Below are 23,821 nucleotides of genomic sequence, written 5' to 3'. Positions count from 1 at the left end.
TTTTTCACCCTATCGTTATGGCTGAGCCGGCAAAAAAGAAGCAGAAAGCTAGGAAAGCATTGTCGGAGGAACAGAGAAAGAGGAAACGGCAGACTGACCGATCGGGGAGTCAGACACGAGTAAACATAGGAGCTGCCAAATATCTATTCCGAAGCTGTAGGGGGAGCTCTATAGAGAAACCTGCGAGCAAAAAGCGAGAAAACAGTGAAGAAATAGCCAAAACTGCATAGTGCCACTTTAACATTAATCTAACATATTATTAACAAATATAAATCAGCCTTTTTGTGAAAAAAAACATTGATGATAGGCTTACTGGCCCAAGTTAATCCTAAGGATTCACTGTGCCACATGTATTTTTTTTAAATAAAAAAAACATGATTTATAAAATTATGCCAACAATTATTTAATAGCTTAGTATTCTATGCATTAAAAAGGTATGTATAAAGGCTTTAGGCCGCCCACATGTAATTGTAGGCCCAGTTTAATATGCAACTTTTATGCAAAATTTTAAACAATATATGTTGTAGGGGGTAGTAGGTGCTCTGTTTCTCTTTCAGTTAAGGGGTCCTTGGCCTAAAAAATGTTGAAGCACTTGGACTACAGATTAGAATGACGGGTTGCAGAGCACCCCATAACCTTCCATTGTAGTAGAGTGGAAAAAAATCATAATAATTAGACTGAATTAAGATTTTATTTGACTTCAATATTCATTTCTATTCATATTATCATTGTACATACACTAATATGAAAAATTGGGATGCCCAGGAAGTCTGTTATTCTATTTATTCTATTTTATGTACTTTTTTTATTACCTTTACATCAAGAAACATAAACATCATAAACATAAAGATTAAACAATATCATTAATTGTTCACAGGCACATATACTCTGTGTGGAGGGGAGTATGTTTTAGAAAGAAAATCAGCGAAAATACTGAATGGGCTAGAAAATGGAAGAAAGGTCCAGGATGAAAGCTCTTTGGATAGTCCCATTCATACAGTCCTGGGATAGTCCACAAAATAGGACACGTTTCAAGTTTTTTTTTGTTTTTGTTGATATGTTAAGATATTAGACATAAAACACTTAAAGCTACATTGTGTAAGAATTTCTCCCATCTAGCGGTGAAATTGTATATGACAACCAACTGAATATTACTTTCTAGTCCCTCCCATACCGATCGCGTTTTAAGTCCTACGGTGGCCGAACCCGAAATTAGCTCTTAGTATCTCCATCGTTTACACGCAGGTGTTCTAGTCACTCCAATATTAACTTTGGTCTTGTTGCTTTGCCTGTCACGTCATTTTTCAATTCTCTTTTTCGCTTCCCTGGCGAGTAATCTCCCACTGGCATTCGTCACGGTGCCACTGAGTGTAAAAGGGCGAAGGGCGGAGGTATGTCCCTCTTTGGCTAATGTATTTTAAAGATGGAGGCGCAACATGCCGGCCGTCATTTGAGCGACTCGCTCGTATATATTCTGAATGATTCTAACTGGCAGATTAGAATCTGCCACATAAAAAATCTAAGCGTAAGCGTCTACGCTTACGAGAATACTTTGATTAATTGGTGGAAGTAATTACACATGAATGAGCACGTATTTGTGAAAGAAGAAAGGGGTTTTTGCTAAGAATCAACTCAAACAAAATTACACAATGTAGGTTTAAAGGTCCAATATGTAATACTGACAGCTAGCGTTTAAATGGTTGCTGCAGTCCAAATTCAAAATACTGAAAAGAGTCATGTCCCCCAGCCCCTCCTCCCCAGCGTCGAAGTTCACGGGAGTTGCCAGGTTGAGAACGCTAAACCCAACATCACACAATGTCAATGTTAGCTTGATGCTAGTCTCGCATTGGCAGACATTACTCCACAGCACAGCGGAGTTGCTAGATGCTGCTATGTTGACGGTTATAAAAGCCTGTGCTCTGACAGAGCTCTGTACCCGGCTGACAGTCATCTTTTATTGACTAACCGTAACAACGACCGCTAAAAAGACTGCGACCTTGCGGAGCTTTGTACCCGACTGACAGCCACCTTTACTTGGCTTAACGTCACTGCAACAGCCACTTAATAGACCTCACGGTCGCCTGTACCCAGGGCACAGGGACTGTCTGTCGGCTACACCCGCTGAACAGAAGCGGGGGAACAATTTCGGCAGGGGAGAGATGTCGGTACTACTACTTTCAGACCTGTTAAGGAGGAAACTGTCAACTCTGTGTCCTTTTTGGCTCTAAGCTGTCTCCTTCTTTAAAATGCATCTCCAATATTTACCCGTGTTTTACCTCGTCTCTGGTAATGCAACCGTTTAGAAAGATGGCGAGTTTTTTTTAGGGCGGGTAGAATGAATCTATCTCCGTTGATCCCGTTCGTTTGTTTGCTGCTTCCACGGCTGTACTAGCTACAGCTGTAGCGCGCTGGGTTTGTGTTTACAGGTATATCTGGCAACCCGGCCCGGCTGTCAAAATAGGCAGTTGCTGTGCCCTGCCACATCCTGTAACGCCCTGCAGTGCCCTGCTACATCCTGTAACGCCCTGCAGTGCCCTACAGCTATGCTCTGCTGTGCCCTGCTACATCCTGTAACATCACTGTTTCATTATCTTTATTGTGACTATTATTGCCACTGTTCATCACGCCCCCAACCGGCACCGTCAGACACCGCCTACCAAGAGCCTGGGTCTGTCCGAAGTTTCTTCCTAAAAGGGAGTTTTTCCTCGCCACTGTCGCACTAAATGCTTGCTCTTGGGGGAATTACTGGAATTGTTGGGTCTTTGTAAATTTGTAAATTATAGAGTGTGGTCTAGACCTACTCTATCTGTAAAGTATCTTGAGATAACTCTTGTTATGATTTGATACTATAAATAAAATTGAATTGAATTGATACCAACACACAGGCCAAAACACAAACAGACATTGCGTCATGGAACAGACATTTCAAAAAGATATGCTATATATATATATATATATATATATATATATATATATATATATATATATATATATATATAAAATACTGGCTTTAGCATTGTTGTCAGAAAGCAAAGCTAGTATTTCAACTTAGCATGTTTCCTTAATATCTGATGACACATTGTGGTCATTTTTTGATAATATACATTAAATAGTATATTACATATTGCACCTTTAAGCCTTGTAAACTTTGTTAGCTGAATTTACAACTTTTTATTTAAATGTATTTGGAAATAATAAATAATGTATACAAATCATACTTACTGTTAACATTTACTGTTGATTTATTTCGATATGAAGATAACCTGTATCACGAAACTCCCCCCAAAAACAAGCTGTGAATGTTTTTTTTTTTTTTTTTAAATTAATAACGAAACATAGCCTACACTAAATTTGTTTATGGAAAATGTTTATAAGAGTAACGTTAACCTAGCTAGCTACTTAACGGCGACACCATTAACATAACACATGACAACGTGATTGACGGAGTAAAATTAAGGTTCCCTGACGCTTAGCTAGCCAATTTGAACTCTACCACTAGCTAACTAATAACTGTAACTCAACACGTATTTGTTTATTTAACTAGTTAACACAGAGTCCTCCGTTTACAGTAACTAATGACTTTTATTAAATTAACATTATCTAACTACGAGGTTCTTCTCGTTTGTGTTAGGAACGTTAGCTAGCTACCTATCGTGCAGTGCGTCATTTGTCCACCACCTGCAGGTAACGTCGCACACCTTCGGAATTCGGTGCTTAGTAACAAAGTACTCTTTCCTTTATACGGAACAGTATTTCCGGCGTAGAGGAAGACATTCACGCTGTCGTATACCGGTACACACGTTTTTAACGCGATTGAAAAACAAGTGGACAACGTATTGCTTGCAAATCAACTGAACTACACCAACTTCTGTTGTCTTTTGGTCTTTGCTATTAGCTAACCTACCTAGCCACTATGATTTCTGTCTGCTCGTAGCCGAAGCTGGAAGCTACAGATGTGCGCATCTCAAGCTTGCTAGCTAAGAGAAGCTAGCTTCACTAGCACGATCAGGTAATGTTGACTGTACTGCAACGTATGTAGGTAAGCTGGGGCAGATGTAGTTACAGTGTATAGTCTACTGTCAGATTTCACTGAGCTTAAGAGGAGAGAAAGATAACGTTACCTCAGGATTCAGTGTTAACTACATGCTGTGCTCTTTAACTTAAATGCAATCACTAAGCTGTAACGTTATGTAGCCTGTGTTTAGCTCACTTTACATTCATTCTCTAGCTAACTGACATTAGCTAATGCTCCCTATGCACCTAGCTAGGTAGCAACAGTCTTTCTACTTACTTTTGTCAAGTGGCTAATGGACTGAACTAGCTACATCTCGTTTAATGCTATAATGCAACAGCATGTCCCTCCCTCACTTTTTTTTCTCGTTTCTCAGAACTCTGTCTGTTAAACTGGTCGATAGTGACTAAATCAAATACCAGGATGTTTTAACTCTGCTCATAATGTGACACCATATCGAGAGTGATTGTTTTTGCTTTCATGTGTAAACTAAGATGGGATAATGTGAAAATATCATTATTGTGGATATAAGCCGAAAGAGCATTATTGATCATTTCACTCTGAAGAACAGTCAAATGAGGTCATGAATAAAGTCATCATCAGGCAGTTCATTTCAGAGTTGAGGTACACAAACCGAAAGCTTGTGATATGAGACTATAAAGACAGCATTCAAGCTAGGCTACATACTTTTATTGCAACTAAAATCCTAGACATCCAGTCTGTTATATTCATATGCACAATATCTCCCAACCAAATTCAACTAATTTGTCTGAAAAACGACCACTGTATGAGCTTTTTAGTAACAACCCCTAGCTTGTTTAATGGCTTTTCCACATTAGTGCACCCCTCAGTTTGAAAGTTGTGTAGTTGTTGGATTATTTCTGTCTGCTAATATTTGTCATCATTTGTTTTGTCATTATTGTTCAGCTATGAATGTAGGGCTCACATACTTCAGCACTGATTCGTCAACATTTTAAAGAGCAAGAATGAGCAGCCTGGATCAGAACCAGCGTCTCCATCCTAGTTGCCGTGACAAAACAACAGTCTCTAGTGATTCATCAGACACTTCTGAGCTCGCCAAGCAGCCTCTCCAAGGTCTAAAATTGGCATCGCATGCAGTGCTGGAGAAGGCACAGGAGAGGGGCAGGTTGAAATGCTCTAAATGTGGAGGATCAAGGATGTTCTTCTGCTACACATGCTGCTCATTACTGGGTGTCAGCCCGCAAGAAATCCCCTTAATCACGGTCAGTAAGAAGTCATGACCCTCTTGATGTTCTTTTAAGAGACGCCTTCAGCTAGAGTATGGAATTGCTGTAATAGTATCATAATGTTATGGAAATGTCAAGTTCTTTTTTTAATGTAAGATCTATAAAACTTTGCACATGGTGTGATTGAAGTGGAACTGTCTTCTGGACGTGACTCTACATATTGTGTGTCATGCTCAGCTTCCTGTGAAGATAGACATCATCAAGCATCCCAATGAGACGGATGGCAAGAGCACTGCAATCCACGCCAAGATCCTCGCACCCAGTGACGTCACCATATACACTTACCCCTGCATACCGGACTATGAAAAGGACCAGGTTAGTTGTTTTTCGTCATCAAGGAATGGAGTGTATTTACCACTCCCTTTTTATTTTTTATTTTTTTATTTTTTTAAACACCTTTGAGTGTCACTGTGAAGGTGTACCTTTTATGGCTGCGACTGGTTGTTTTTTTTCTCAATTAATCTGCCCATTATTTTTCCCAGATTAATTGTTTGGTCTATAGAATCGAAAGAGACGACTCAACTGCCTATTACATTTTTTTCAAAAGCCCAAGATAAAAAAAAAAAGACGTTACGTCTTCAAATGTCTTATGTCCGCTCAACAGTCCAAAACCCAAAGATATATATATTTACCATCACACAACACAAAGAAAAGCAGCAAATCCTCATAATTAAGATGCTATTTATTTTTATCCATCAGCCAATCAATTAATCAACTAATTGTTTCAGCTCTAGTGCTCTTTATTATCTTCATATTTCTGCTGCTTAATTTTCTTCTATATTCTATATAATATTAATTTTGTAATACTTGATTGAAACTATACTGTTACTAACCACTACATTGACACTGTTTCTAGAAATTAAATGTCTGTTTATGTGCATGATTTACTCCTGTATTTGTTGTAGTATAACTCATTTTAGATGTTGATCCATACTGGATAAAACTATAATGAAAAAGTGTGGAATTTGTAATACATTTAAAGGATCCTGTCAGTTGCTGCATTTTCACATTTCATGCTTGACAAGTTTTAAATTTCATAGCACTAGTTATATTTGGCAAAATCCTATACTGTAATTTGACTTGACATACAGAATTACAGTGGCTTTAGTGTACAAGCCTTGTCTGTTTTATTGTATTTGACAGTTTCCCACTTTGATTTTTTTTTTTTTTTCCTTTTGTGCTTTCATCTATTTTACTCAATTGAATGATTTCATGTTTTCAACTTTATTTTGCTGCTGCCGAAGTGTATTTCTCTCTTTCAGTGCTTCCTAAATGTAGCAAATCACCACATTGTAGAAACACATATTTTTTAGTACTCTAGTCTTGGTTTGTATGATGCTGTTCCTCTCTGAATCTGGGTTGTTCCTCTGCTCTCTCCAGGTGGTGTTGGTGTTCCCTGGTCCAGGGGCTGTCTCAGTTCAAGACATGATGCAGTGGTTGCGTGACAGGACCGAAAGCAGGTCACATGGCTCCTCTCATGAACCCTGCATAAAGAGGCGGAAAAGTGAGGAAGTGCAAGGCGCCACACACAGCGCAGAGAACCCGGAGTCAGGGAACCCAGATGAAGCAAAGGGCTTGGAGTCAAGTGTGTATCCCCTACAGAGGGTGGTCTTCATTGACAGCACATGGAACCAGACCAACAAGATCAGCACAGATGAGAGACTGCAAGGTAATCATGAACGATTGTATTTGTTCAGCTTTTCAAAGAGCTCTGACTGCTGGTAATTATTTGGGGCAAATTTACTTCACCCACAACGCTGTTTAACGTGATCCCACTGTGTTCGTGTGTTTCTCTTCTGACTGACGTGTGTTCTCCTCCAGATTTGCTCCGGGTAGAGCTGAAGATGAGGAAAACGTGTTTCTGGCGCCATCAGAAGGGCAAACCAGACACCTACCTAGCTACTATCGAGGCTATTTATTATTTCCTCAATGACTTCCACGTGCATTGCCTTTCTCAGGAGTACAAAGGAGAATATGATAACCTTCTCTTCTTCTACTCCTACCTGCACTCAGTTGTCAACAAAGCCAAGACTGCTGCTGGAAAATGCTGAGAAATGCTGTGAGGAAAAACTGAAATCAGCTACAAGAGACTGTTGTGAGCTTTAGCTGAAGAGTAGATTCACATGCTAGCCCTTGTAAGATTTTTTTTAGCTGAGTGTCATTTGATTTTGTAAGGAATACTATTTGTATAAGAATATGCAATAATAAAAAAGGGTTTCCAGTTGCCAAACATTAATAAGGTGTGTTTTGATACATGAGTAAATACAAGACATAGCTCTGAAATAAAAATCATACAGTTGCAACAAACTGGATAATAGCAATTTAAAAAAAATCAACAACTCTGTCTGCAAAATGACAAACACAAAAACAGTTAATTATGGCATTTTAAAATCAGATGGGAAATAGTCTGTCCTTTCTCTTAATAAAATGTGAAATTATTCATATTTAAAATCAAAAACGAAATGCATGTTTGACATTTGTGTGCGAGACTTAAAAATCAATACTCTTTCCACTTTGATCCATCTAAGTAACAGTGAGTATGATTTTCCTATTTAAATCTTAAAATGTAATGTGCAAGGAAAAAGACTTCAGATACGTTTTTAAATATTTTTATTTACAAATCGGTACACATTTCTGTTTGAGCTATTCATGTCCCTTATCTTCAAAAAAAAAATAAACAAAATAAATCATCTTATGAATCTTGGGCATCTTTGTAATTGAACATTTGTTTCAGACCCCATAAATCTGCTCTCCAAAAATATATATCCTGAAAGCCAATGGTGGAAATGCAGTATCGGTCAGTGTGCCTCTACTTAAACTACTGTCGATGATGGTGAGCTAATGAGGAGTCGCTAGTAGAAGGTCTCTCTGATCTTCGCTTGCAGGCCGTCACACGTCTTTTTGGCATCTCCCAGCAGCATTGATGTGTTGGGCTTGTAGAAAATGGGGTTGTCTACTGCAGCGTAGCCCACGCCCAAGGTACGCTTCATCACTATCACCTGGAGTAAAGTTGAAATAAGTGTATATGGTCACTTTTTGTATCGCAGCTAAAAAAAATAGAGTGATATTGTCAGTGCGGCAATCAGAGGTAATTAAACGACCTACCTGTTTGGACTTCCACACTTCCAGGACAGGCATGCCAGCAATTATGGAGTTAGGATCTTCTTGTGCTGCAGAATTCACTGTGTCGTTGGCTCCGATCACCAGTGTCAAGTCTGTCTCTGTGGGCCACAGAAGTTTACACATTTATACACAAGACAGACAAACCGCTGGCAAAATGCTCTGCAATTGTCCTAACTAATGTCATTGGGTTCCCCAGCACCGCACTTATCTCCCTCTGTCATAAACAGAACCATGTGTCTCAAGACTGCATGCCTGGTTGCTACGAAAACAAGACCGTCGCTCTGCAAACATGACACGTCTAAATATCAAGACACAACACAAGGCTGCTCCGAGTGCGGATGAGATTATTACACATAATTGATCTTGTATTATTATCCGACACCTTCCTGCAAAAGTGACAACCATGTAGCAAATATTCTATCAGCTCTCTCTAGATTTATTATTTTTTTAAAGAGTTTACCTGGGAAGTCCTCGTTGATCTCATCCATCTCCAGGACCACATCGTAGGGAACACCAGCCTCAGCCAAAAGGACGTTCAGCTGGCCGGGCATACGACCGGCCACTGGGTGGATACCAAACCTTGTTGGAGGGGATGGACGCAAATTATTACTGCTCATCAACATTTACTGATTTACAATGAAAACTCACAGCTCCTTGATAAATGGTGCCCTGCTCCTAAAAATGCACACGTCACTTTCTAAACAAGTTCAGATTTGTTGTAAAGCACACAAACGCAAAAAAAAAGAAGTGGTGGAATATTCAGTGGTGTAGTACTGACATCTTTTACTTAAAGTACTGCTAGTACTTTTAGTAAAAGTAGCAACATACCTGTCATAAGCATAGAAATAGAAAATTTTATTTCGATGGTCATAATACCTTGCTAGAAGTAAAAATCCTGCATTTAAAATCATACTTAAGTCAAAGTATTATCAGCAATATGTACTTAAAGTATTGAAAGTAAAAGTACTTATTATGCAGCGGAATGACTCATATATATCTATATATAGATATATATTATTATTTAATGATTAATACTGATGTATTAACATGGAAGTACCATTTTTATATTGTAGCTGGTGGAGATGAAGCTACTATTAACTTATTTATATGTTGGGTAGTTTGATGTACTGTATAACATGTTGACATGTTTATTATTATGTAAAGTCTAAATCTGAAAAGTAACTATAGTAACTTGTTAACATAAAATGGAGTAAAAAGTAAACCGTTTCCCTTGGAAATGTAGTAGAGTAAAAGTATAAAGTAGCATTCAAATTAGAATACTCTGATAAATGTACAGTACTAAAAATGTAATTCTGTCTTTCTCTTCTTTAAGTCAATCAACTCATTTAAAATAATATTTTAAAAAACGTCCTCAGGGCAAACCCAGTGAGGAAATAAGCAGCAATAATCTTGTTTATAAAGGAGATGAACAGCATGAGGGCAGATATTCACCTAGTCTACATCCTTGACGTTCCACGGGATCGCTCCGTTGCCGCCGGCTTTCACTCATTTAGGCCGGATATCCGTTGCCATGGGCTACCTTTATGTTGGCATTTTAAACTCCGGTGGATTTCTGAGGACTATGGTTAACCTTTTCTCAGATCTGTGCAGGGTAAATCCAGACAGCTAACTAGACTATCTGTCCAATCTGAGTTTTCTGTTGCATGACTAAAACAACTTTTAAAACGTACACGTTCCACCAAAACAAGTTCCTTCCGAGCCTATTTTGCAGCGGCACCGCGGCTTTTCACTTGATGCTTAGCACCACCCAATACGATTGTGATTGGTTTAAGGAAATGCCAATAAACCAGAGCACATCCTCCCATCCCCGAATGCTATGTGGAGTAGCCAGACCCTCCTCCAGCGCGCTTTGGAGGAGGGTCTGGCAAAGCGAGATTAACATTCACCTGACATTCTTGCCCTGTTCCTTCAGCATCTTCACCATGTCTGCAATCGGGTACTGGGCTTTTGCTGCACACAGACCCCAACCTATGCACAAAAACATACAGAGAATAAACATGCAATAGCCTAAAAAAAAAGTGCATTTTAATCTTTAATAATCTTTGTTTCACTAGTATCTATATCTAATCTATAATGGCTAGAGTCTATTATCCAATAGCATTTCCTATTCTGGTTTTGTGTTTTGTTAATGGCCCTGTTGGGATAAATGAGCATTTGTCACGGTTATTGTTCATTTTTAAAATGAAAGCACAGCAATCCAGCAGGGGTTTCGACAACAATAAAACCAGTGATTCCTCTACACTTCATTCTTTCTTTGTCCTCATCAACCACAAGTCTCCTCTCTGTATTAAATCATAATGGTTCATTGGTCTGAGAAACTTTTTTTCTTCAGAAACCTTTCACATGTGTGGTGTGCATTTGGGTCCCCTGCGTGCAAAGAACTCCTTTCTCTGTGTCTGCCTAACCCTTATTTAACCCGGGTGGTCAGGTACTTCGTAGAGTTCAGGCGGCTCGATCAGGGGTAATGCTGAAGTTCAGCATTAACTTCAGCATTGCTGAAGTTCAGCATTACCCCTAATCGAGTTGTTTTTTAAAGCCAGTCGCCGTTAACCCGTATACTTTTAATTCCCCAGACAACTAAGCCTTCTGTTTCCTCACTGCCGTGCTTTGTTGTTGACAGCACATGGAGAAATCTTGGGTCTGGACTCAATTGCTCTTATGACTTTTCACTGTTTCTCTAATCTAACCAGCATGTGGGACCACACAGCTGTCCTTAGGTTGGTTTGGAGCCACTTGAAAACAACAGCTATCCAAGTTATTCAGAGTGGTTCCTCTTGCTCAGGCCACTCGACAACTACTCAGTTGTCAGACAAATCTGGCTTTTTCTTTTCAATAAATCAGGATGTGGTGACCGCTTCACACTCAAAAATGAAATCCATCATCCTTTACTCTTTACTCAGTTTATTTACTTTAGGAGTCCAGGTGTCTGGGGGATCATTTGTGGACAAACGGCTCTCTCTTCTGGTTACCCTGCTTTAATATTCGGAGTTAATCACGCTTTGTAAAAGCTTTTAGCTTTTCCAGAGCTGCTGTGAATCCCCATTTTGGCAGAGCGGTCAGGCTCTGCCTTTTGGTCAGGTGAAGTTAATCAGACGAGAGAAAGATCGCAGATGCAATTGATCCAGACAGTCTGAAAAGCTGCAGCTGGAGTGCAGTGGAGGATCCACGCTGTCCAGTGATGAGAGAATCTGATATTAAAGTCTCCGATGTCAGCCCAAACCTCATTCTACACCTATGTTCCCCAAAGGCTATGTCTAAAGCAGTGTCTCCACTTTCTGCTGGGGGAAAACGCTTTTGCTACTGTACTATATGTATGCATGGTGTAAAATGACTTTAGCTGACTAAAATGACAAAAAGTATAACATTTAAATGGTTTGGTTTTAATCAAAATCCAAACTAGCCTAACTTGTCTATTCTCAAGCCATATACATGTTCACTACTGTGCAGTCTTTTTGACCATGAGCTATTCAAAATAAAGCTCTTTTAAACATTCTCTTGATTAAGCTGTCTGTTGGACTTTAAGAGTACAAATGCATGTTGTGGCTCCAGAGGGAGCTGCGTGAAATCCTATAAACTTGCCTTAAGTGATGTCACTTGAGGCAGCATAGGAGTTTATCAGATCTCTGTAGCTTGCTACTCATCTCTGCTTAAGGCTAGCAGCTCGAGGCTACCTTAGCCGCTACTAGCATAAAACACCCGAATCTTTACATTCAAGGGACTCAACAACAATGTTATAAGCGTGAAATGCTAAATCTGCAGCTCTTTTAACATTCCCATGTTTTGACAGTTTTTTAACAAAACAAAAAATGTATATTAAATTAAACCTCTGTCACTTTGTTTACAGATTTTTAACCTGATTCCATACAGCAAATAATAAAAATGTGCTCAGCAACATCATGCATCTAGAAAAATGTAACAATAAAAAAAAAATTTAAATCAGTTTTTGATTTACTTTTTTTAACCGACCGATCAGTTAATTTTGGCCACTAAGTTAAAAATACCCAGGGGAAAAATACCCAGTGGAATCACGAAAGTCTTGTGTTTCACGTAGTGTGTACCTGGTGTGATGATGATGCTGTTGGCTTCTTTGATTATGTCAATGGTCTGGTCTAGATTGACCTCAGTGTGAGTGCCAACAATCTCCATGGGTTTACCGCCAGCTGTGGAGGTGGTGCCGTACCCACCCAGGATCACATTGGGCAGGGAGCGGTTCATAGCCTTGGAAGAGAAGAGGACGCAAGCTCAGGTCATTGTGCCGAGTACGCTGTACAAGATCACACATGTGGCTGGATATACATGTATGTGTCCACTCACCACACACATGATGTAGGAGAGGATGGCACCAGAGGAGCCAATCAGAGCTCCGACAATCGTCATCAGATTGTTATCTAGTAAGAAGCCTTCGGCACAGAGCGCCCATCCAGAGTAGCTGTTCAACACGGTGATAACCACAGGCATGTCAGCGCCCCCGATGGCTGCCGTCAGGGTTACACCCTATGGGGAGGTTGAAGAAGAAATTAAATTAAACATATAAGCCACTTAAGCCAACTAAAACCCAGCTTCTGCCTAATCTGTAGCAACAACCAGTAGTTTAAAATGTGTATCATCGCTTATAATGAAGTTTCTAAAGTGTTTTACAAATATTACATCACATTTTACTCACTGGGTACACAAGAGTACAAGTCACTGACGTGACACGGCACCAACTTTTGCTCCAAGTAAAAATGTAATCCATATATGATAATACAGCACCTCAGTGCTTTTTTGTACAGCATTTTGGTCAGCTTAAACTGTGTTTAAATGTGCTCTAGAAATAAACTTTACTTACTTACTTTACAAGAGACAGGGTTTAGAGAGCAATTCTCAACAAAGTAAACGGAAGTACATAACCCCTTGTGTTGTCCTTCGGGTCACTGGGACCCGAAGGACAACACAAGGTTAAAAAGAGTGATTAACATTCTAGCACAATCCAAATCCATTTTTAATATTAAGTTGATGAAATACATTTTTACCAACAAAAAGTTGCACATCTTCAGCATCATCCAGTTATTTGTAATATGTTTTTTGCTTCACTTTTTCCTCAGCTTAGTGAATCGATGGAACTCACCATAATAGTGGAAAGCCCAGACACTCCCACTAGACACCCCATGCCAGTACCGTAGCTGGAACTGAGCATAAAGGGCACCATGCCTCCCATTGACGCTGCCATCAGACCGGCATTCAGCATGTGTCGTCCTGGCAAATGCAGGGGGGCGGAGTCCAGGATGCCTATAACCAAATTCATTTCCAACAAATATTCAGAGAAGCCAGAAACGATTGTCACTCATTTTGTATGGCTGAAGGGGAATACTTTTACAAGATAAAACATGTAAACACACTTTTCTCTTAAGCAGTGTCATGTGTCTTTGAACTCTGAGACTTCTCTGTGGAGGCCTCTAATCAGCCGTCTAAGAGTCTGTCCCATCCACAAATCAGACAGCCGCCCTTCACCAACCAAAGCCATGTAGCCGGTCCCCATTACAAATTACCAGAAAGCTTCTCATGTGTTCTTCTTGATCAGTCACACTGCAATGTAAATTAGTAACTGCTGACACATGCAAACAATCCCTCCCCAGTCCAGGCCTGGATTTACCAGAGGATCTTTGGCTTTAACTAGATGAAAGAGACAATCAGCACCAGAGGACGCAAAGCTCAGTGTGTTTATATAGATATTAGTGTGTCTGTGTCAAGTGGAGAACAATGATTAGACTTGTAAAGGAAACATTCTACAGAATTTAAAACATGTCACACGCAATATATATATATATATATATATATATATAGTTCATGTTACAAATATTTTATGAGTTACATCCATTACCTTGAAGCTTGCCGTAGGCCACCAGTGAGCCACTGAAAGTGACGCCTCCGATGTAGGTGCCCAGATACGCCACAGTCTTGAGTACGCTGGCGGCTGGGTGAGTGTCCAGGTGGGGGTACTCAATCATGAACTCGGCAACGCAGGTGAAAACAGCTGCCAGTCCCACAAGGCTGTGGAAGGCGGCCACAAGCTGCGGCAAGTCTGAGATTTCAATACGCTTGGCAAGGGTCAGACCTGAGATATGAAGATCCGACAAACAGCTTTGAGTAAATCTCTGGGAGTTCCTAGTTTGTCTGGCTAAGTCAAGCACCAGGCACCACACTTCTCATGCACATTGGCTATGTTTGAATACAAAAGAGTGAAAATATTAAGTTTTTAAAAAGCAAATGGTTAAAAGGCAAACACCTGCTTTCAGTACCTTTACTCTTAACAAGCAGGGCCTGGTCTTCAAAGACAATCTAATGAGTCCTAAGTTAAGTATTTAAGTGCGTTTCCTCATAAACATAGGGTCACTAAATTATCACTGAGCAAACCCTCATGTTCTGCTGCCTGTGTGTGTGTGTGTGTGTGTGTGTGTGTGTGTGTGTGTGTGTGTGTGTGTGTGTTGATTAAAATGTAATTCATCATCCTGCTTTCTTAGATTACTATTAACATGCACAACAATGAGGACGAAATCCACTCATCTCTGTATCTGGACAGGGTGATTGATGTTCTGTTATGAATTAGCAAAAAATTCACACTCTTCAAAGACCGGAGGAGTTGCATACAAAGTTAATAACACGTAACTCATTCATGATGGTCTTGTAGTTTTCTAAACAAACGGTTGGACTTCAAAAGGAGAGACATGCCCAAGCTTTATTATTTTTGTTTCTTATTAAATGGAGACTGAAACCCTCCCTGGTTGGTTGGGAGTCTCCTTGCCATGATAGAGAACAGAATGCCTTCTAGGGCCTTTAGATAGTAACAACAAGATCTGTTCTGAAACTTCATCAGGCAGTGATGATAATCAGTGCCAGAGTGGGCATTTTGCAGCCAGTCGATCATCACGTGTATCTCAATTGTAGATCTTCTAAAAGCCGGAAGCTACCTACCCAGGGTTCCCCCAGTGGCCATGGCCAGAGACATCTGAGACAGCAGCTCTGGTGAGGGTTTGAGGGCACCGAGCGTGGCAGCGATGCCCCCTGCCACTCCCATCATGCCCAGCGTGTTTCCCAAGCGACTGGTTCCCTGGGCAGAGAGGCCTGCCAGCGCCCCGACACAACACAAACCTGACCCCAAGTACATCATCTGAGGTAAAAAAAAAAAAAAACACTAGTCAGACTTATTTGTGTAGCGCTTAAACACGGTTACAGACACAGTCAAGTTAAAAGTATGAATAAAAGCTTAATTAAAATACTGTTAATGTAAGTGGATTGAATATCTTCAGGTTTTGGACTATTGGTCTCACAAAACAAGTTAAAGGCATCACTCTGGACTCTGGGAAATTGTGATGGACATTTTTTGTTTTCTAAGATTATTTTTTTTTAGGACAGCTGAAGACCTGAAAGGGGAGAGAGAGGGGAAATGACCTATAGCAAAGGGCCGCAGGGCGGAGTCGAACCTGCGGCCGCTGTGTCGAGGAGTAATCCTCTATATATGGGCGCCTGCTCTACCAGGTGAGCTACCCAGGCGCCCGTGACGGACAATTTTAAGTATTCTGACATTTCATAGGTTTTAAGGACATCTGCTACCCTAATACTCATCAATTCAATTATCAGACAAAAAAAAAAAAATCACTTTGTGGTGACCCACAAGTAAGACATAAGGGACTATACTTATATAGAAAGTAAGAGACATTCACCAAGGTACTGTACCTTTAAGGGAGAGGGTTTTTTTTATATGCGTGTTCTGGTTTAACGTGGTGTAGCCGCTGTTGTTCTCACTCGCTGTACAGTGTTATATACATATAGCTACTTATTGAAGTGGAGAGTAAAGCTGACTCAACGCATCTCCGTCTCTTGTCTCCTCACTTATTGAACTCCATAACTTTAAACACAACCACAGTCATCTTGGGGAGCACATACCACATTCACTGACAAGCTACTTAATACTGGTTACATAAAAACAAGCTACTTGTGTATATTTTAATGAGAACAAATGTGAGTGGAATGAAGATATATTTATCCTGTGACCTGCTCGATGTTGTACCCAGCAGCCACGGAGGCTCCATATCCCCCAACAAAGGCAGCCCCGGGCAGCATGTACAAGTAGTTGTACTCAGGAGGGTCAGTGGGACGCTTGAACATGTCCAACATCCTCTGGGTGATCAGGAAACCACCTGCATTCACAGAAAAAGAAAGAAAACACATTTCCAGAAGAAACCCCATTTTTCATTTGATTGGACGGAGAAAATCTTGTTCATTTTTGTGTGTGGGTGTTGAACATCAAACCAGCAATGTTGATGGAGGAAACAAAGGCAGCAGCAAGAGCGAGACTCTCAGGAAGAGTGGAGGGTGTGAGACCTCCACCCATCAGCACCAGACCTCCAACTGCTGTCAGACCTGTCGGAGAGGGGGGGAGATAAAAAAAATGTAAAAATCGAGAAAAAAAAACACCTATACCATATATGTTTCTAAATTTGGCCACCACCATCTTATATTGACTTCTAACCTGAGATGGCGTTGGTGACAGACATGAGAGGTGAGTGCAGAGCGGGGGTCACGCCCCACACAGTGTGGTATCCCACAATCCCAGACAAGCCAAAGGTGGTGACCATCTGAGTGAAGGCTGCGTTGGGGGAGATGATTCCCAGAGCCAGACAGGTGGACACACCTATAGAGAGAGCAGTGTTGCCTGTGTACAGTTCTTTCCATATTGATGTAGTGGAAAAACATATGCAGTTATGTTTTCCAGTCTTGTTTTTTTGTTTGTTTTTTACCATTAAAGCCATGGAATAATTGAACAGGCAAAAACACAAACACTTCTTTTTTCATAACAGGTTATGCATGTGTGATGATTCATAGTTTCTCCTGAACTCGTACGTCATACTTTACCAAAACTGTATTCCCCACTGTGCTTCATTATAACGGAGTGTCTACGTTCAAAAGTTCCATTAAGGTGGTGTGCTCTATGTCCAGATATTGTTTGGAACTAGGACTGCAATGAACAATTATTTTTATTATCAGTTAATGTGGGGATGTTTTTCTTCATTAATCAATTCATTTTTTTGGGTCAATAAAACAATAGTCAAAATAATTCCCCCAAGGTGATATTTTCACACCCATGGGGATGTCTTCACATTGCTTTTTTTGTGTCCAACCAAAGATGCTGTTTACTATGATGTAAGACAAGGAAAAGCAGCACATTTTTCTCACATTTGAGAGGCTTAAATCATCAAAATGTACTTTTACAGATTGTCAAGCTAGCTGGTGATTAACTTTTTCAATCACCTTATTGTTTTAGCTCTGTTTTGAACTGCTACATATTGTACAACCAACATTTTACAACATAAGAAATGATGGTAAATGCTTTTTAACAATTTTTTAACAAGCAATTGCTGAGCAATTTAGGCCAAACAAGCTACATAAGAATTGGAAAAAACAACCTCTTTCCAATTCCTTGTTAAATAACTTCATGAACATGAAATTGTGCCAAATGTCTAGTAGTTTTTTCTGTATGCATCTGTGTATTCATATCACCTGCAGTGTAGACGCTAGCAGAGGTCAGGGTGCGTTTGAAGGGAGAGATCACCGCCTTTTTCTCAGCCTCCAAATCTGCCACTGTTTTCTGTTTCACTGGGGCTGGGGGGGCTGTTTTTGGAAGAGGGGACGGGAAAATGTTCTTGCCCTCCTGGACACATTAGAAAACACACACAAAGAGGCCTAGTGTGAGAACACAGAGGACATCCACAGATTTTTGCGTGAGAAACAGACATCAAGACTTTGGAGTCTTGCATTGTGGGAGATCTCGGCTCCATGGTGGAAGCACTCAAAACACAAACTCATGGACCACATAGGAGATTATACTGAACAAACAGCAATCACGAACCAGTTACTAGTGGTTTTTAAAAGATAAATTCCCTTTTTAAGGGGCCTGAATAATGCTTAGTTTAACAAGGGGTAACCTGATATGTCCTGTTGAGGTTGCATGCCTTCTCTGCCATAAACAATGTGTCGCAGCCAAAATTCCTGGATAAGTATATTTTGAAACGTTCATAACATTCTTACTGGGATCCAACTTGAGCTATTCCCAGCTGGGATTTGTTTTTTAGGACTCATTTGGCACAGTATTTTAGCATGACAGGATCTGATGTGCCAAGAGGGAGGGAGGGATGCCAGCGAAGACGGAGGCTGCCAGTGGACAGTTACAACAAATAGAAACCCACCTTCATAACAAGAGTCCCACGGATGACATGGTCAATTGTCCCATAGTCAAATTCATCTTTGGGCTCATAGTGGAAGTATTCCTTGTCTGGGCTTATGGCCTTCAGCAGCTTCAGTACGTTGTTCGAATACAGAGTGCTGGCCTGGGTGGCCATGCGGCTGGGCAGGTCTGTGTAGCCAATGTGTGTTACTCCCTGGTTAATAAAAAAGAAAGTACATCATTAGTAAATTTTACACAGGGGTGAACAAAACATAAAAACAGGTTTCTTTTCAGATTTCTTTTGTTCTTTATCAAAGTCTGCTGGCTGGAGGCAGAAACCTCACCTTGTGAACGTACAGCTCTCCAGGCTTGGTGGTCTCGATGTTGCCCCCTGCCTCTGCAGCCAGATCCACCACCACAGAGCCGTCCTTCATCGACTCCACAAACTCCTTCTTGATCAGAATGGGAGCCCGCTTCCCTGCATGGGAACAGGAAACACAGGACAGATGAGGTGCATCTAATGTTCATTATATCATGCAACCTAAGAAACAGGAAAGTCAGAGGATAGTGGATCCACATTTTAATTCTTGGCCACTAGGGGGCCAAAAAACATCTGAACAAGCTTATTGAGTTGCTATGGCGAATGTGTTAGCAGTTGATTGCCTACTTACACAATCACCAGACACAAAGCAACATTTGTATCTATTTGAAGTCGTGTGTCTGGCCACCTGACATTGTTAGTTCAAATATTTATTTAGCCTTCTTTCAGCTTTGTTTTAATCTCCACCAACTTCTAAGAAAAATGTCTGGGTCTTTACCTGCTAGATGATCAATGTTTTATGTTCACCCCCTGCCAATCTGAAACTTTGTCAGCTGTGGGCAGGTAGCCTACAGGTTTTTATTAGCTGGAAACAGCTGCCAACAAGGATTGATGAGAACAGCTGAGTCTCTACTATAAAGTATATTTCCAGGCTGCTAAAACAAAAGGCCTTGTAGAGTTCGGTAGTAGTTCTCAGTGGGTTCACCCGACTGGTTCAATGTTACTATGTAACAACTATTGATTAATGCGGCTTTAAACACCAAAAGATAAAAGACGAGGGGGAGAAGGTACCAGTGGGACTGACCTGGAATCAGGGCAGTGCTGATGAGAATGTCCACCTCTTTACACTGCTTGGCGAAAAGGGCCATCTCAGCGTCAATGAACTCCTTAGACATCTCTTTGGCATAACCTCCGACTCCATCGCCAGACTCCTTGATGTCTACCTCTAAAGGCTCTGCCCCAAATGATTTGAACTGCTCCAGTGCTGCTGGCCTGATAGCCAAGAAAAAGTCAGGTTATTGTCAACGTCATGATCATAACAACCATCATCACTCAGTCTGCAGGCTGAGACATAATGTTCCATCTTATACCTTGTGTCAAACCCTCTGACTATGGCTCCCATCGACTTGGCTGTACCTGCTGCTGCCAAGCCAGCCACTCCACCTCCAATAACCAGGACCTTAGTGCAACAGAAGCATTATTGTACAAAGTGGGGACCTTTGAGGTCGACTGAAAAGGAAAAAAAGGAAAGACTGTGGGAAGACACTCATGTTGACTTGCATAACATGTATACAGTTACCTTAGCTGGGGGTACTTTTCCTGCCGCTGTGATCTGACCAGTAAAGAACCTGCCAAAGTGGTTAGAAGCCAAAACCACAGCCTTGTACCTACAAAACAAACATTCAAGTTACATTTACTGTAACAAGACATTCCTAGGAATCTGCACGTAAATGTATATTTTTCTTTACCCAGCGATGTTAGCCATGGAGCTGAGTGCATCGTAGCCCTGTGCGATGGTGACTCTGGGCACCTGGTCCATGGCCAGCACATTGCTCCGCCTCTCTGACAGCTTCTCCATCAGCTCTGGGTTCTGGGCTGGATAGATGAAGCTCACCAAGGTGGAGTTAGGCTTCAGGAGGTCTGCCTCGCTCAAACTGGGGGCTCGAACCTACAGCGGAAAAGGGATGTTAGAGGAATAGAAATTCAGTATTATCTAGACTCAAACAAACTATACACAGAACTGTAGAACTAAATAGCAGATGTGTACGGACCTTAAGGACCAAGTCTGAGCCAAGCGCTCCATTGACATCAGTGATGGTGGCTCCGGCATCTTTGTATTGCTGATCAGAGAACTTGGATGCCTCTCCAGCTCCACTCTCCACCTGCACATTAAAGCCCTGTTTGACCAGCGCCTCTACCCCCGCAGGAGACAACGCCACACGGCGCTCACTCTGTAGCGTCTCCTTGGGAACCCCAACCACCAGGTCCTTGTAGAGCACACCTGAGCACACAAACCAGCTGATAGTTGAGTCTGCAGAACATTTAAAAGCTATGCAATGCATCAACAGTTATTTCCTAAAAAAACTAAAATAACTGTTAGAAATGTTCATACGAAAAGCAACATCGCATTATAATAAAATATAGGGGGACTTTTGTTTCTTTATCTTTTTGTGCAACTACACAGGAGAGTTTGCGTGTACAGCCGAGATTGTGTAGCTGGAAAGAGTGTCAGTTTACACATTTCTCTCCATACTTGGCATGGTGACCTTGCCTCCATGGAGACATTATTAGCAGGTGATTGGCTCGGAGCCAGCACACACAGAGAGGCCTACACTCCCACACAGACACTTAAAATTCAAACTTAAAAAGGACTCAGTAACTCGCAAAACTCTCACAAACACTTGCTGACATGTGCCCCACAAACAGACTCCATAAACAAATGTCGGAACATAATCTGCCAGACTGCTGTTAAACTTTACCGAACATGTCACCTTTAACTGACCTCTCATGTGTTCTCACATGTTAGCAGCAGCTCCTACAGTGAGCATAGCCACAGCGTGCTTCACTACAGCTCTCCCTATTTTGGGAACATCTCTAGCAAACCTGCTGCAAACAGTTGATGATCTGTGGAGTTTTCCATTCTTCTGGCCAGAGGGGGGAAAGTGTCCTTGAATAAACTCTCAATCCAAACCAAAAGAAAGCGTGCAGGCAAAGGCTGTCCTCTATGAAAGACATTGTAAGGTTAAGCAGAGAGATTTTAATAGAACTGTGCATTTCCTACCTCTAGAGGCCTTTTGGTCCCATAACACAGGGAAAGTCCTGAAATGCCTTCTTCCAGGTATCCTCTGGTGGGCCCCTCGCTGGAACAAAACGACAGAAGAGCTGGAGATGCAGCGCAGGAGGGTCGACATGGCCACTGAGTGTCCTCTCTCTGGCTCGTGAATATGAACACAAACAAGCAGAGGTAGGTGGTAAGTTAACACTACTTCTGTCAAATAACAAAGCACATTATAATCCCCCCTTCACAAGTAGGTCCTGAGCCCCCCTAGTCACACACTCAGGGTGCCTGTGCTGCAAGGCCTACAGACAGCAAAGTGACATTTCAGCTCTGCTGGACGAGGCGACACACACACACACACACACACACACACACACGCACACATACACAGGGCCCAAGCTTGATTACACACTCCGGGCTTGTTCGCGAGATCTGGAATTATGACGGCAGTGCACAGGGTGGTGGGGGGGGGCTGTGCCAAGTCTGGCCTGGTTGCTGGGAGCTGTTTGATACAGTCTGTGGTTGTGAGCAGGGCAGAGAAATCCGATCAAATGTTGTTGGGCTAAAGGGGGACAGCTCAGGACTCAGACACACATCTTCTTACACAATCAAGCTGTGTAAAAGGTGTTAAAAACCGGTCTCTTAAAGAACACAATTTCATCACCAAAAAAACAAATACAAGTGTGGCAACTTGTAGTACTCTGCTTGGTGTTTTGATTTCAACTCTTTTCTCTTTGATGGAAATGAGGTTGTAGCTCCTTGTCTACCTTAGGCTACTATGGTAGTAGGAAGGAAGTGTGGTTTGTGTTTTAACCATTTTAACCATATTATACAGTCTATGGTTATTGATCCAAGTTCAAATCTGTGAATACTTTTCCAACTGAACCTAACTTGTTAAGACAAATATATTTGCTATTTTTTCCATTCATTCACTCACTGAATCACACAGTCAATTATGTCTTCAGTCTCCACTTTTACTAATTCATTAATACAATGAAGGATAAGTTGATTGCGTTATTATTGTCAGACTTGCCTTTCAGATTTCCAGAAAGAGCAGGTTTATGTTTCAACTTTCTCTCAGCAGCAGGGTCACCTGTGAGACGTCCTATCCTTTCCTCGTCTGCGTGCAGGAACAGACCGACAGACAAACGACCTTCCGCAGTTTCGATATCGCTGCCACACTATTTATGTATAAATAGAAAGTCATGTGGCTTCACTCATGAACCACCCCTGAAGCAGATAAACTCCCCGCCGCCAGACGCCCTGCGAATTAAAGGCTGGATTAACATGTTTATCACAAATGGTCCCAGGTACATTTATTTTCAAAAGGTATACACACACGCGGTCTCGCGATAGTCCCTCCCTCTCTCTTCCTATGCAGCTCTAAAACAAAACAAAGACATTCAAGTTACACACACGCACACACACACACACACATAATTGGGGAATATCTACTAGACATATGTTTGTTTACATTCGTTAAAATCACAGCATTTTCTTTTCTGGACGCAGGGTGACGCCAGAGCGCCAGAGACAAGAAATGTGTAAATGCAACTTAATTGTTGGACGACCATGACTATTTCCTTGTTCGTGTTCCAAACTATTGGAATATATTTTATATTATTTACTTATATTAGGCCTATTAAATATGTATAATAATAACAATAATATTTTGTAATAATCATAACACGTATTATTGGTATTATTATTATTATTGTAGGCTACTAGCGGTGATGATTCATCTTTTGGCATGCATTTATTTATTATTTAATTAATAATGAATTGTATTATTTAGTAAATATTTATATTTATTTAAGTAGCAGAGGAAATTATAAAACCAAACAGACAAAATAAAACCTTTATTAAAGCTACGAAAGAATTAAAGTTTTCCAAATTCTCACCTTATGTAAAAAGTTTAACTTAGTTACTGTAGGCTATTTATTAAAATTGTGGGTTATTTAATTTTTTAAATGTACCATATGTTGTTGCTTATTAGGCTGTACAGTATAATGTGGTAAATGATATGTATTTAGAAATAATTCCACATTCTGGACTTGAGAATTAAGTTGTACATTATTACATAAATAATATAGAATAT

At 40.8% G+C, this 23,821-nt stretch overlaps 2 protein-coding genes across 3 annotated transcripts; one reads left to right on the top strand and one right to left on the bottom strand.

The window, feature by feature from the left end:
- The first annotated feature begins 3,766 nt into the window (after nt 1-3,766).
- Nucleotides 3,767-7,563, top strand: dtwd1 (DTW domain containing 1). Its single transcript, XM_039795024.1, has 5 exons — nt 3,767-4,009; nt 4,940-5,256; nt 5,458-5,595; nt 6,661-6,949; nt 7,102-7,563. The coding sequence occupies exons 2-5, from the start codon at nt 4,999-5,001 to the stop codon at nt 7,329-7,331; spliced, it is 915 nt and encodes a 304-aa protein (XP_039650958.1). The 5' UTR covers nt 3,767-4,009; nt 4,940-4,998; the 3' UTR covers nt 7,332-7,563.
- Nucleotides 7,564-7,873: 310 nt separating this feature from the next.
- Nucleotides 7,874-22,945, bottom strand: LOC120555872 (NAD(P) transhydrogenase, mitochondrial-like). 2 transcript variants are annotated; one of them, XM_039795021.1, is made up of 22 exons: nt 22,757-22,945; nt 21,727-21,876; nt 20,717-20,946; nt 20,414-20,613; nt 20,245-20,332; nt 20,036-20,124; nt 19,750-19,937; nt 18,970-19,103; nt 18,648-18,839; nt 17,962-18,112; nt 16,934-17,095; nt 16,714-16,824; nt 16,456-16,601; nt 15,376-15,571; nt 14,285-14,518; nt 13,532-13,692; nt 12,739-12,918; nt 12,483-12,642; nt 10,311-10,392; nt 8,864-8,982; nt 8,386-8,501; nt 8,133-8,279 (listed from the first exon to the last, which is right to left on the bottom strand). In XM_039795021.1, exons 2-22 carry the CDS (start codon nt 21,854-21,856, stop codon nt 8,133-8,135), a joined length of 3,216 nt encoding a protein of 1,071 aa, XP_039650955.1. In that variant the 5' UTR covers nt 21,857-21,876; nt 22,757-22,945. The 2 variants fall into 2 exon arrangements, with proteins under 2 accessions (XP_039650957.1, XP_039650955.1); XM_039795023.1 differs by lacking the exon at nt 22,757-22,945 and having other exon boundaries at nt 7,874-8,279; nt 21,727-22,093.
- Between the last annotated feature and the right edge of the window lie 876 nt (nt 22,946-23,821).

This window comes from Perca fluviatilis, chromosome 3, assembly GCF_010015445.1.
Source record: "Perca fluviatilis chromosome 3, GENO_Pfluv_1.0, whole genome shotgun sequence".
Classification (NCBI taxonomy): Eukaryota; Metazoa; Chordata; class Actinopteri; order Perciformes; family Percidae; genus Perca; species Perca fluviatilis.
Note: the sequence above shows the minus strand (reverse complement) of the source record. Positions and strands in the feature narration are given on the sequence as shown.

Coding starts and splice junctions, on each gene's coding strand:
- dtwd1 (XM_039795024.1), top strand. CDS start 4,999: ATGAGCAGCCTGGATCAGAACCAGCGTCTCCATCCTAGTTGCCGTGAC. Junction 5,257..5,457: donor AAGAAATCCCCTTAATCACG/GTCAGTAAGAAG, acceptor TGTCATGCTCAG/CTTCCTGTGAAGATAGACAT. Junction 6,950..7,101: donor CACAGATGAGAGACTGCAAG/GTAATCATGAAC, acceptor GTTCTCCTCCAG/ATTTGCTCCGGGTAGAGCTG.
- LOC120555872 (XM_039795021.1), bottom strand. CDS start 21,856: ATGTCGACCCTCCTGCGCTGCATCTCCAGCTCTTCTGTCGTTTTGTTC. Junction 16,602..16,713: donor TTCCTCCATCAACATTGCTG/GTTTGATGTTCA, acceptor CTGTGAATGCAG/GTGGTTTCCTGATCACCCAG. Junction 12,643..12,738: donor TCTCCTACATCATGTGTGTG/GTGAGTGGACAC, acceptor TTCTCTTCCAAG/GCTATGAACCGCTCCCTGCC.